We start from the raw sequence: 13,734 nt of genomic DNA, 5'->3' as shown, positions 1-13,734 counted from the left end.
GCAGTCTCTAATAACTATTATATTATTCACCTCTCCACCCTTATAGCAATGCAGAAAAGATTTTGGGCCTCTTGAACTCAAATGTGCTGAGTCACGATCTCATCCCTCCTCATGTCAACTTCTCCCACCTGACTACTTCAGACTACGCAGAGATGTATGAAGTTATTAAAATTGTAAAGGAAGACAGTTTTGCTCAGCTGGGCCTGGAACAGTGTCTCCTGGAGAATGAACTCAATAAAGTAAGCTCTTTTTCCACTGAGAGAACGGTTACATCTGGTTTGGTTATGTCGGTTGAGCAGTTTTGTACACCACATAGGACAATATAGAGTATACTGTAGATTTGCCAATAAAGCTTTGCTGTTGGGTTAGTTTTGGAATAAATCTCACTGAAATACTTTTCTGTCCATTCATTTGATCCATTTAAAATGTTTCTTGCATGTTCTCCTGCAGGCTGTTCAGGGCACCGGTCTGGCCTTCATTGCTTTCACAGAGGCCATGACCCATTTCCCAGCCTCCCCATTCTGGTCAGTGATGTTCTTTTTCATGCTGATTAACCTGGGCCTGGGTAGCATGATCGGCACCATGACTGGCATCACCACGCCCATCCTTGACACCTTCAAAATCCGCAAGGAGGTCCTTACTGGTGAGCGCTTCCACACGTTGCAGAGACTGGACGGATAGTAATTAGCACTGTAGAGGAACACTGTTTAGTGTCTTTAATGTTTGGAATACTTCACAAATTCACTGTTTACTTAGGAACCTCATACTTTTCCCCATTCAGAGAAATTTTGCACACTGAAAAAAACAATACATTGAACTTACTTGCATCAACATAAATGGAAGATTCCACATGAGTAAAATGGCACAATGATTACCAAAAGTAGTTACTCAAATTTTGTGTTCAAAAAATGTTCACTGTCTTAACTATTCAGTATTTATCAGCACTGTTCTGCACTGCACTTTGGTATTTTTGGGGATAGAAGGCATGCATGTTAAGTGTTATGTACTATTGATTTAAATGTTACAGAATTTTCATTGTAGCCAAAAGTAAGTAAACTAAATGACTGCACTGTGTCTTGATTATGTTGTCCTGTGAGGACATTTCCTGTGTCCCGACAAAAAGCATCTAACACCTCTACAGTTTTTAAACAATGTTTTTATAGGTTTCACACAAACAAGCAGACAACCACAATAACAGTAGCCATTAGTTGAAACAGTAATACATATATTAATGTTTTTAACCATCATCAAAGGCTGTACAAGGTTACAAAAAACACTAACAAATAGGGGAGTAACAGTACATGTCATTGCTTTAGGACTACTGCTATGGTAACTGAAGTCTTGTTTGTCCTCCCTGCCCCCCCTCCACCTTCTGTGTCTGTTCTCTCTCTCTGTTGCTGCTGCATTGTAAATAGAGTGACTTAGACACATGTTTATATCTCTCTGTATTTTTTTTATCTCATAGTTTGGCTTGGTGAGGGACCTTCACTTGAGCAATCTCAGATACCATCTGAACATCTGTTAATATTTAACTACTATATTTAACTAATATTTAATATTTATCTGCTAATATTTGTTGTTATTTTGTTCAGTCCCATACACAATAAAATACAGTATGTTCTCTCTCTAAACATTTAACAGAAGTGTCGAGTGTAAAATATAGATTCTCATTCACCATTTATGATATATTATAATTGCTGTATTCTTGTATTATTGAATTGCTTTTTAAAATGCATGCCTTTTAACAAACCTGTTTTTATACTTTATATTAATCTGAATAAGTAAATTTTTAAAGTTTTGTCCCCCAAGGAACAACGGTGGGGCATCTGTGTTGTAGACTGATATAAAGGCAGTACACATAGTTGTTAAAGAAACACCAGATATATAGATATATACATTTCTTGTACAGGATTAAAATACACTACCAAAGAAGAAAGGCAGTATTTGTATTTGAATAACTGTTGGCTGAGTCAATAACAGACTATTAGACATCTTTATGAGAACCTAAAAGACCTTGTACCCTTGTGTATCCTCAGTGGGTTGCTGTATCGTGGCTTTTTTTTGTGGCCTGTTGTTCGTTCAGCGCTCTGGGAACTATTTCGTCACCATGTTTGATGACTACTCTGCCGGCCTGCCTCTCACTATCGTAGTCATCTTGGAAAATGTGTCTGTGGCCTGGATATATGGCACTAAGAGGTAAACAGTGTGCAATCAGTTTGTAAATGTTCTGCACAAGTGTCTAAAGAAAGGACCACGGACCTCTTCCTCATCTGGAGACATTTTAACGGCTGTGTACCATGGAATTAGACTGACCTAGAAACAAAGCTTTCAAATGTTTAACCTGAAATCAGATACCTCATCTGGGTTGTAATGTGTTTGTATGTTTACCAGGTTCGTGCAAGATCTAGAGGATATGCTGGGTTTCAAACCATACAAAATCTATTTCTACCTCTGGAAGTATGTCTCTCCGGTCTGCCTTATTGTGCTCATTTCTGCATCAGTCGTGGAGATGGCAATAAGTCCACCTGGATACAATGCTTGGGTTCAGGACCTGGTGAGTGGACCACAGTTTAAAATGTCTTCTTGTCTCATCTTGTAGAGGTGTAAAATGCATCCATACATTGTGATGCATCCATCTGAAAGTAGCGATTTACATGCATCATTGAATTTACAAAATTGATTCCAGTTCTTTTTCATTTGTGATTAGATACTTATTGCAGTTAATGTAGCATATACCAGTGACAAGACAAGCCAACACAATCTAATTCCCAGACTAGGGAGTATGTAATTCTTCCCTGAGATTATATTTTATCAACCCAACAGTGCCGCCTAAGTGGTTAAAACAAATGTCATGCAAAAACCTTATCTTCATTTTTTGCCATTTTCCTTGTCCTGGAAAGTTCATTTCCAATTTGAAGAGATGAGGCTTTGCTTGACAGTTACCGTAAATATTTACACCTTATTGCTCATTTCATCAGCTTAGCTGACCATTAGGTGCACTTTTTAGTTCTATAACTACAGACTGTGGTCCATCTGTTTGCCCCACCATCTTTTAGTCTGTTATTGCCCCAAACGGCAAAAAAAGGCACATTCCACACCTGTTCGACCCTACCACAGCAGTCCCTCTCTCTTTCTTTCCTCACTTACTCCATCTTTACATTATCTCATCTTAATACTTTGCCTGCTTGGTCATTATGGCCCTCTCTGGGACTTATTCATCCTCTTCTTAACTTCCTCCTCCAGGCCTCAGAGAGGTTCCAGAGCTATCCTCCATGGGCACTGGCTATGTGCTTCGCCCTTATCATCACGGCCATGCTTCCCCTGCCGCTAGTCTTCATCGCCCGACACTTCAACTGGTTGCCCGATGGCTCCAACAAGCTGTCGGTGTCCTACCGCAAGAGCCTGACCAAGGACACGTCCAACCTGGAGGATGAAACACGCTTCATCCTGGGCAAAAATCCCAGCGAGGCGCCCTCCCCCATGCCCAGCCACCGGGCATACCTGGGCCCCGGCAGCACGTCACCTGTGGAGCTCATCACCAACTCCACCTCCATCAGCGGTTATGGCAGCGGCTACCAGACCAACCCTGCCCCGCCCAAGTCTGAGTCATGAACCCCCGCCCACCAGCCCGCCCCAGTGGGACCGAGGACGAGCTGGACGCAGCGAGGGAAGACGGAAGAAAGGGAGATGAAGTCACAGCATACGTCACACTTTAATTCAAGCCATACAGAGGAAGGGATGGGGGAAGAAGGACCGAAGGAGTAAAACAGAAAAACAGCCTGCATTCACCAAGTCACTAGAACTAGCTCCGAAAGCAACAGAAGGTAAATTAACACCTTGTCTCTCTCCTACTCACCCATCTGGACTAAAGCTGCTAAGCATTTCCACCGATGAGGTGGTGGATAGAGATCACACTGAATCATCCACACAATACTGACAGAGGTCCACATAACCTTCTGGTGAGTGGTTTACTATGACTGCCCTTGTCACATTATACATACAGATTTGCCTATAGATGAATAAACTAAAGATGTGTTGTTGTAATAAAAAAACAAGTCAGAATAACTGATTAGGCCCTGATTGGCAAGGCTTTGTGTCCAGTAATGGATGCAGAAGGGATAAAGCACTTATTCGTAAAGTTTTTCAGTATGTTTCTCTCTGTTGTAACCGTAGCTACTGCAGTACATCAAGAGGATGCAGTGGTTAGTTAGCACTGTCCAAGGTACTGAAAGCTCTTAGACCTCTAAATGTCTGTGTATTTTTTACATAATGCATTTAAAGAGCAGGGAAGAAAGAATGCAACAGCAACAACAACAACTAAAAAAACCTGAGCCCGTCTCATTTACGGTGATGTAGCCAAGCACATAGAGACTTGAATGCACCCCACCAGTAAGGAATAGACTGTATAGATAATACTGATGTAATCAATAGTATTTACTCTGACTCTTGTTCTTTGTAAGTGTTCATGCTCATAGATAGATAGGCCAATCACAGTCTACCATTATCTCACGTAGTACTGACCAGATACCTCCAGTAGGGGGTGGTGTATGTACCAAAAAAAAAAAAAACACCAACAAACACAGTGCATATAGTCTCAAAACAGTATCAATCACACAGTATAAACAACAGCACGCTTTTGTGATTATAGGAATATTTTGCCATAGTTTTCCCTTAGGGTTTTATTTTTTAAAAAGTGTTTATTAGATAAAGATGCATAGTTTTAGTAATCGAATGACTGCCAGCTGAAAAAAAGATACAGCACAAAAAAGAAGCTTATTTATGTTATTTGGAAGTGCAATAACAGTAAAAGAGGTCTTCGAAGGCAGTCTTTACAAAGCACAAGAACTATGAGTTCATAAAAAGTCTACTATATACACAGTTGTGACAGAAAAATGAGCATTTGTGCTCAAAGTTAAAAGTAGGCAACTAATTCTCTTCAGAAATATTAAAATTGTACACTTTTTGAGGTGAATATAATTAATCTAATTAGTTGACTTCTTTGACAGTTAAAAAGTACAAATGGTTTCTCTTTTGGAAGAGATCACTCCTGAAAAGGGTAGCTCCTTTGTTAATTATGTGCCATAGTTTTTGTGCTTAGTCTGCCCTTTCTGACAGGAATGGATGTAATTATACAGAAGAAGTTAAATACTGGATATTTTTATATATGTTATTTATGTACGTCTGTATCATGTTATTGTGTATAACAATCATTTCACACATCACTTGCACTGTACTTCAATGGTTATTGCCTCTATAGGCCTACTTATTGATAGCACCTCCCTAATGGACCAAGAAGTACCAGATATGCCAGATCTGGTAAGTTGTGTTTTTTGGTTTCCGATTGTCGTACACCTTTGTGCACAAGTTGTATGGAATAGGCCGACACCGGTGTTCCTGAAAAGGTTGCCAACGGAAACCTCCTTTACCTTGATCTTCGTGTGTTCCCCTGAAACCATGCACACTTCAAGCTATTCCCTATTTCTGCTCCTCAGAAAATGAGGCAGCAGAGCATTTGATCACTAGGCAGCTCCAAGCTTCTCTGTGTGTTGTCTCCTGCGACTGGCACGGCGACTCGCAGTGTAAAAATAGAGACGAGCAGCGCGGCGCTCAGCAGCCGGTCCCCAGGGGAGCCTGTGTCACACACAGTGAGGCCGCATGCTAACGAATTCTCATCGGACGAGGCGGAGGGTAGGGAGGGAGGCAATTCCCAGCATGGACATGCTGTTTCTACAAGAGCTTCGTGGAACCCCTGGCAACCACTCCATGCACTCATCCACCTCCAAGCAGAGGGATCCCACACACTGGAAAAAATAAAAAAAAAGTGATTCTTGGAATTTAGTTTTGATGCTTTTACATTCGATTGGACAATTAAATATCTACATACTTTCCATATGAAGTAAACATATTTTATCAACATTTACTAGCAACAATTACTGCTAAAAGTAAGTAAACTGACAACGATGTTAAAGGTGCCATAGAATGAAAAACTGTATTGAATAATAAGTTTGGTGCATTGAAGAGACATATTGTGAACCTGAAACACTGTTGTTTCTTCATCCAAATGAAAATCCCACATAAGCCAAACAGATCTTTAAAACGCCTCAATTTCAAAACCACTGTTATGTATCAGCCTTAACTTGTTATTATTTACGCTCCCTAAATTTACATACATCAGTGTTCTTGCCCAGATTTCAACCTGGCCTATGCTGTTATCTGCAAAAGGAGACCTCAACATCAGGGTGCCAAGAAGTCAGTGTCAGGGAAACTAGCTGGTATCTGTGCTTGACTAAAAGCTAACCCTAGCTAAGCCAGGCTAACCTGCTGAAAACCAGCCAATCAGAGCAGAGCTCATTAAATTAATCACAAACTCACCAAAAAAAATCCTGTTTCATTTATTCACTCAGGCAGAATAACAGGGTTGTAAATGGGAGTGTAAAACCTCTTCTACCAGAAGATTCCAGAGGCAAGTGTGCAGTATTTGACGTAGGTTGACAAACTGGTGGAGGCGGGGAGGAAAGAGGTGAAGTAGAGGTGAAAGCTGGTGATTGGTCAAGATAAAGATGAGACAGAATTAGAGTCTCCTGGTTTAACTTTCACTAAAGATTTCGTATCTGGTCCTTTTTCATATCACATATTTTTTATTTAGAACAGCTTAAATCACTGAATAAATACATCCTATGGCACCTTTAAAAATAATATATTTTATTCATTTGAAAATAATAAATGATAAATTCAGTATCACTTTTTTAGTAGTTTATAAAACTGCAAAAAATGCACCAGGTTGTGTTTTTCAGTATAATTAATAATAATTTAGTGGCTATATCCTACTTCATTGTGCACTATGAAAGATACATTACATTACAAACACTAAGCTCCTGTAGTAGCTGGCCATTGGCTTGGTGGTATGAATCAACAGGTTTACTGTCTTTTCTAACTACAGGGAAACACATCAAAATGATTATCTGTGGTGATTGATCATATACTACAGATGCCTCAGTTAGAGATCAGGTTTAACAGCGCTGAAGTATTTATTTAAAAAGATCTGACAGTCCAAGTTTTCTTCGCATAGCCTAAGTATTTACTTACTAATGCATTGTGGAATCTGGTAATTACTTGATGAGTTGCATTAGGTGTGTTAGAGCAGGGCAGTCACCAAGTTGTGCTGGACTACGGCCCTCCAGGACTGAATTGTGCACCCCTAAGTTAGGCCTAGTGAGACAGTTGTTGATGTGTTGTCTGTAGTAGCATATTGTAACCACAGTGTGTCATCGTCTGCCAGTTGAAGACAGCTCGAAGGTGTGTCTCTGTGCCTCCTTCTGCTCCCCCACAGCATCTCCGAAATGTCAGTGGAACAGCCCCCACCTCCCCCGCTTTCCTCAGCACAGCTGCAAGACAGTGCCTATTAATGATTTCTAGAACACCGTCCTGATGTTTAGTCTGTAGGTGCCCATGTTGTTCTGCTTCTTAGGCTTCTTAGGCTTCTTAGGCTTTATTCAGACAGGCAGCTCAATTGTGGCTTTGTTGGCATTGCTAACTTGAGCCGCAACAATTTTCTGCAGTTGGATCGTGAGAAAACCATGTCAAATTAGAATTTTAAGATCTGATTTGAGTCAAAATGGCATGTGGTTATAAATCAGACTTAAATAAAGATGGAAATTCACAAAGCTTCTTACTGACAGGAGCAGATCCTAGACCCCTGCTCTGAGAAGCTGGTATGAATACAGACCCAGATCTCATGCTTTTTGTTGTTTTGTTTTTTTTTTGGCTGATAGGTATCACAAAATGGTACTTTTCCCTGGACTGCAATAGAATTTTTTTTACATTTTTAAAATAAGTGTGTAACCTGGCTTCCTTAAAATTCGAGTAAACTAGACAGTACGAACATTTTATGTGAATAAGTTACACATCAGCTGTTCCAAACCTAGCCTGTACTGCGCCCCCAAGTGGTTAAACATGCAGTTCCTCTGTGTCCATAACTCTGCCTCAATTGATGATGAAAAGTGGGGATTTATCCCCCTTTTACAGGCTGTTTCTAATACGGATAGCAGCTGCCTCGATGCCTTGCTGCCTATGGTGTCTCATAGGTCAGTATCTTAGAAGGCAGCGATGAAGGTACCTACATCTCGTTTGATGTGTACTTTGAAGGCAATATTTCATCATGATGTTGCCAGGATACCGACATCTCCTGTTAGCCTCAGAAATTAAAAATTAAGGCACAATGGCCGTATATATATCTTACATTTGTACAGATTGCTGCTTGCTTACACCATGCTTTTGCTTTTTCTCACGAGCTGAGCCTGGCGATATCCCAGAGGATCATGAGATACGTAATGGAAGTCATGTCTGAATCGAATGTTTATATAAAATGTAGCTGTATCCTTTTCTTCCATTACATATCCCATGATCCTCTGGGTTATCGGCAGGCATTTATTATGTTTCAGACACAGCCTATGTAGCGGCAACACTCTTAACTGTTAATGCTCCCGCTGGTCACTGCTGTACACTGCTGTACACTGATGTACAAATCTGAAAAGCCTCTGATTGGCTCCTTTCTACCTTGGCCATGCCTCACTAAGCCCCGCCTCTGCATGCTCATTATCGACCCAATATCCCCAATATCCCCAAATACACATAATATATTATTCTTCTCATTCGTCATACTGTTTGTTCGACTGGTCTCTCTGTTGGAGAGGAGGAGTCTTTCGTTAAGTTGGATGGTGATTTGCTAAGATTGATCATTTCTGAGAAACTCAGAAACCTAGATCAGTGTTACATTCTGTCAATTTCTATAGAGGTTTAATAGAATCTTAGATTTTAAGGCAGCCAAGCTACTTACTCTTCAAGTCCTACCCTAGTTACCAGCGCCATCACCGCACAAATGCATAAGTGTCAGACCATGCAGATTTGACTGGTTACTGGTCACTTGAAATGTGGACAGCCTGTGTGAAGAAAGCCTTAGAGTTCACTGCAGTCTCCCCCTGCCACAGTCGAGGCCCCAGACCTGCAGCCCACAAAGCACAATCCGACAAAGGGGCGGTTTCAACAGAGCTCAATTGCTTGGACTGATTAATGAGCACAGACGGACAGACGGACTGAGTGAGAGTGATATAGAGTTGAAGGCTCTCTGTTCAAATTTCCACCGTGGGCTCTTCTCCTCCTCCCGCACCATCAGTACAAACATCAATGTTTGAAATGTTTGCAGCACTATGACAAATGAGAGCTACACAAACAGGGAGAACAAAGACTACACTGCTAGCGCAAAGCTAAAGCACACACACACACACATGCACATTATACTGGCAGAGCAGGAAAAGAACAGCTTTAATGAGCTACATTATCACATACACCAAGCACATCATTCCAAGCACAAATGAATGCAGCAACTTTTACTCCAGGCTAGTTGGAGGTTTGAGGTTGTTGAGTCTTGAAGTGTGATTTGTACTGGGGGAATAGAGGAGGCTTTTGCTGTGAGTGTTTCCGTGTTGTAATAGTAAGTGGGGGCACATGCACTTAAACAGTTAAAAGGTGTACCTTCTTAATGTATCCTATTGATCAGCCTGATTGAGAGCAAGAAGTCAAACAATCTATGACTTTTATACAAGTAATTGTTTATCGATTGAGCGAGTAATACATGCTGTTAGGATGAACGCATATTCATCCTGACTTCTATTTCCCGACATCTTACAAATAGCTCTATTACATGTACCGTACAGTAACACGCTGTACAGTCCACAGTAGCCTGAACTTCTGCATATTAATACACAAGTTTCAAATAAAGTTTTATGGTTTTGTTACATAATACACAGATAAATACTGCTTTTATTTCAACCCATCGAACCCTTTGTTAGTTATAAATCCTAATGCTGATACTCCTTAAATGATTGAACTGGTAATTGTTTAGCATATTTGTGAAGTCCCACAGGGTTCCATTGTGGGGCCTATGAAACTGATGATAATTCGGACATAAATGTAGTTATGAGGGTGAATAAGTGAAGTGTGGGCCACTGTACAGGGTTTAAAGAGCTTAAGCTCTTCTTAAGCTCATCTTAACACAGTACAAGTGAGGAAACTATAAACAGCACAAAAATAAATAGGATGTAAGCACATGTCTAGATTTGATCATTGACAGCATTTCTTTCTCCATAAAAGACAGTAAATGAGAGAATCTAGTGACTGAGGGTTTAGCGACAATACATACAGTGTATTGTAAATATTGGATATTCTATAATATAATGAAGAAGAAAGAAGAAGCAGTCCTCATAGTTCTAGCTAAGTATTCAAATTTTACATTCATGGCATTTGCCCCAAAAATTGGTGTATCATGGTGTTCTTGCCAAGCTGAGGAAATCAAACCCTAGTGTGCTATTGGCAGGGGGCTGTTACCCATTACGCTAAACTCAGTTGGCCTTTGTACAGAAAGGTCAGCTATGTTTTTTTAGTTCTATCCCTGAACTAATCTGCATATCAGATGATTTTTCACAAAAACTGAAAAAAATATACACTAAATCTAAGAAGTGCTCACATTTTTGTAAAATGCATTTTACACATATGTATTCTGATGCAGAATTGGAGAGTTTATTTATGTTAAGATTCTCGCTGTTGTACTAAAATCATTACACTCCTACACTCTACAGTACATGACATGAGTTTTTAATCAGGGGTGCATCTCAAGTCATTAAGACAATCTAGAATTTACCAAATTGCTCAGTTCCCTTTGCCTACTAGGAACCTTCCTGCAGCACAACACAGCACAGCACACTTGGAGCGGCACAAGGTGGTATAACTAAATTAACTTAACGAGGCTCAATTGAATTTGTCTAAAACTGTTAAGGCAATCGCAACTCTGGGGCCTCGGGCCATTTCCATTAAGCCTCACAAGTCGAGTAGACGTGATTATCCTAGCTGTCTTTGTTCCGTAGGAAACACACTACATGCATTCTCATCTTTTTCAAGTGGTGCTGGAGGCCATGGTATTTGTGAGCAAATGACTATACTGTACATGTATGTAAATTGTGATTTTAAGTATAATAACTGTAAATATTGGTGTAAATTTTGTTAATTTACTGTGAAGAGTATATACTGTACGGCTGTATACAAACGGGTGTATTCTTGTATCCTTAAGTATGTATGATGTACATGATGAAGTTAGAATATCTATTTTGTACGTCTTCGTACCAGTGTATTTGTCGTATGTGACGCTTGTGACTGATGTGTCAAAAAACAAAATGTGTGTTGAAAACTGCAGGGTGGTTTTTTGTTTGTTTGTTTATTTGTTTACTTTTTTTTTAAGTTTGATGTTGTGAGACCTGATATTTTCATTGGTTCTTCTCCCTTGATAAAGGGCCTCAGGACCGTGAGCTGTCTGTGCTACTGTCTTTCCTCTGGACCTCTTCACATTAGTTCACTTGATAAGTTCTGTTTTTTATTGTAAATGTTGCTTTATGAATAACTGATGTAGCTGTCAACATATCTTTTTTTGCCATTTAGACCTTCCGTACTTTATTCAGTGTGCTGTATCTGCAATATTATTGTTTTTGCTGCTTTCAGATTTCGTGAAAATGTCCGAAATCCACGCACTTCTAAGTTCAGTGTGTTGGTTATCACAATAGCAAAATGACCATAGCAGACCTTTAGCTAAGGCAACACATTCTTTATGTCTTGAAGTATAACAAACGCAAAGAATTACCAAAAAATAACAAAACAAAAAAAACGATACAGTAATGCACTCTGGCAGTGCGGTTTTTATGATTAAAAATATTTATTGTGAATGTATATGCATTTCAATCCCCTTAAAGTGCTGTAATATGATTTTAAACTTCTTTAAGTGAGAACACATCCATGCCTTTTCACAAACTGTTATGCTTTTATCTTCAGAGCAATGTAAAGTCTCCACGTTTGTGCTGTACTAGATTTTAGGTGCAAAAAAGCAATATTTCCGCAGGCACTTCAGCTAAAAGTGGGTAGATGTACTGTGGGACAGATCAAGTGTGAGGATACTAACTATCACAGTCTTGGAGCCTGTCGGGACCAGCACTGATGGCGTAGCTCTTCTCACGAAATAGGCAACATGCCGTAGTGCTGTACGTTTTAGGCCTTTCAACTTGATATGACCCCACACCAAGCCCTGTTCATAAGGGTGCGAGCACACTCATATACTAGCCAAACGTACTCTTACTCTTAGCTGTACTGAGGACTCTTCTGATGTCAGTGTCATTGATATTGTACAGTATTTCTGACACATTTGGACAGAAAATGAAAACTTATATGACTACTGTATCTGAACCATCACGAAGATCAACAATAAAGAGTTGATTCTCAGTTCCTGCACATCTTTGTCGTTCTTTACATACATTCAAGTCCAGATCGAATGTACAGTACCTTCTGAGTGGTGCACACTTACTGTAGTTATATCAGCGTTGATATATATATATGCCTTAGCTGGGGTCTGAAGAACTCATCACACATTCAGTGTGCATCATACAAACACACACATTTGCAAAGTTAAACACTCCTGTGACAAGCCGCTGACTAGAGGGTGAGTCATGGTGTGTTGAGTGGTGGCTCTTTACAGGCCCGATGAAAACAAAGACAGCAGAGTGAGTGAGAGAGAGAGATGGCACTTGTATGGAGCATGCCACCTGATAGGCTTTGTTCTTCTTTGTCGTGTTTCTGCAACAATTATTTTCGGACAAACGTATAGATATTTTAACTTCAGGTAGTTTTACTTGCTCAACTTGAGGCAAGCATCTCCTGACCCTATGCAAAGCACATTAAATAAATGTACTCTACTGTTAGCATTGATGGACCCTTTCATTTCAACTTCTGCTAAGGGCTAATGGTTCTGAACAAATGGTCTCCTGGTACCTGACCTAGACGAATTGCCACTCCTCCACATATGCTCCACCTGATGTCAACATTATGTTACGGGACTAATTATGCATTATTATTATTATTATTATTATTATTACTACTGCTAAGCATACCAGTGATACAGGGTGCAAGTCCATCGCAGGACATGCACCACACACAACTACTCACTCACACCTAGGGGAAATTTAGTATGGTCAATTCACCACAGGTGCATTGTTTTGTGATGAGAGAACATACCCAACCACAGGCTCCAGGAGCTATGCGACACACACTACCCACATTCTACCCGATAACATACCATTTATTAGCAATCTAGTAGTAGTATCTAGTAGTATTAGCAAAGTAGTAGTAGATTTGACCAGAGGCGGCACGGTGGCACTGCAGGTAGTTGTGTGTGTTCTCTTTGTGACTGCGTGGGTTTCCTCTGGGTGCTCCAGTTTTCTTCTGCAACCGAAAAATACACATGATAGATGACCATGCTAATTTGCCCCTAGCTGTGAGTGTGTGAATGAATGGTTGTGTGTGATACCCTGTGATGGATTGGTGCTCTGTCCAGGGGGTATTTCTGCCCTGGATGTAAAAAAGCACTGCACATATTTACTTGACTCCAGCCGGTCCCCAGGGACCCTCTGACCATCCAGATTTTTGCTCTGTCTCTACGCTTGGTGAATTGGGTTGAAGCAATAATCTGGACTGTCTGGATATCCATGGGGACTGGTCTGATAACCACTGCTAAAGGCAACATGCATCATTTGCTACATGTTCTGTGTGGTGAAGAAACAATTAAGCTCACTCACTCACTCACTGGTTACTCTGCAGGCTCATTTAAAATCAATGCAGTATAAACTGATGGCATGAAGACAT

The 13,734-nt window shown here is 40.3% G+C and overlaps 1 protein-coding gene across 1 annotated transcript in view; it reads left to right on the top strand.

Moving 5' to 3' along the window:
• slc6a17 (solute carrier family 6 member 17) overlaps positions 1 to 12,318 on the top strand; it is a 36,081-nt gene extending 23,763 nt beyond the window's left edge. Inside the window, exons 8-12 of the mRNA XM_072681786.1 lie at positions 47 to 239; positions 451 to 643; positions 2,037 to 2,196; positions 2,392 to 2,554; positions 3,244 to 12,318. Coding sequence (XP_072537887.1) covers positions 47 to 239; positions 451 to 643; positions 2,037 to 2,196; positions 2,392 to 2,554; positions 3,244 to 3,612 — 1,078 coding nt within the window. The 3' untranslated portion in view covers positions 3,613 to 12,318. The remainder of the gene's footprint in view (positions 1 to 46; positions 240 to 450; positions 644 to 2,036; positions 2,197 to 2,391; positions 2,555 to 3,243) is intronic.
• Positions 12,319 to 13,734: the final 1,416 nt, after the last annotated feature.

Source organism: Salminus brasiliensis, chromosome 6, assembly GCF_030463535.1.
Source record: "Salminus brasiliensis chromosome 6, fSalBra1.hap2, whole genome shotgun sequence".
NCBI classification, from domain to species: Eukaryota; Metazoa; Chordata; class Actinopteri; order Characiformes; family Bryconidae; genus Salminus; species Salminus brasiliensis.
This window is presented reverse-complemented; position numbering and strand designations above follow the sequence as displayed.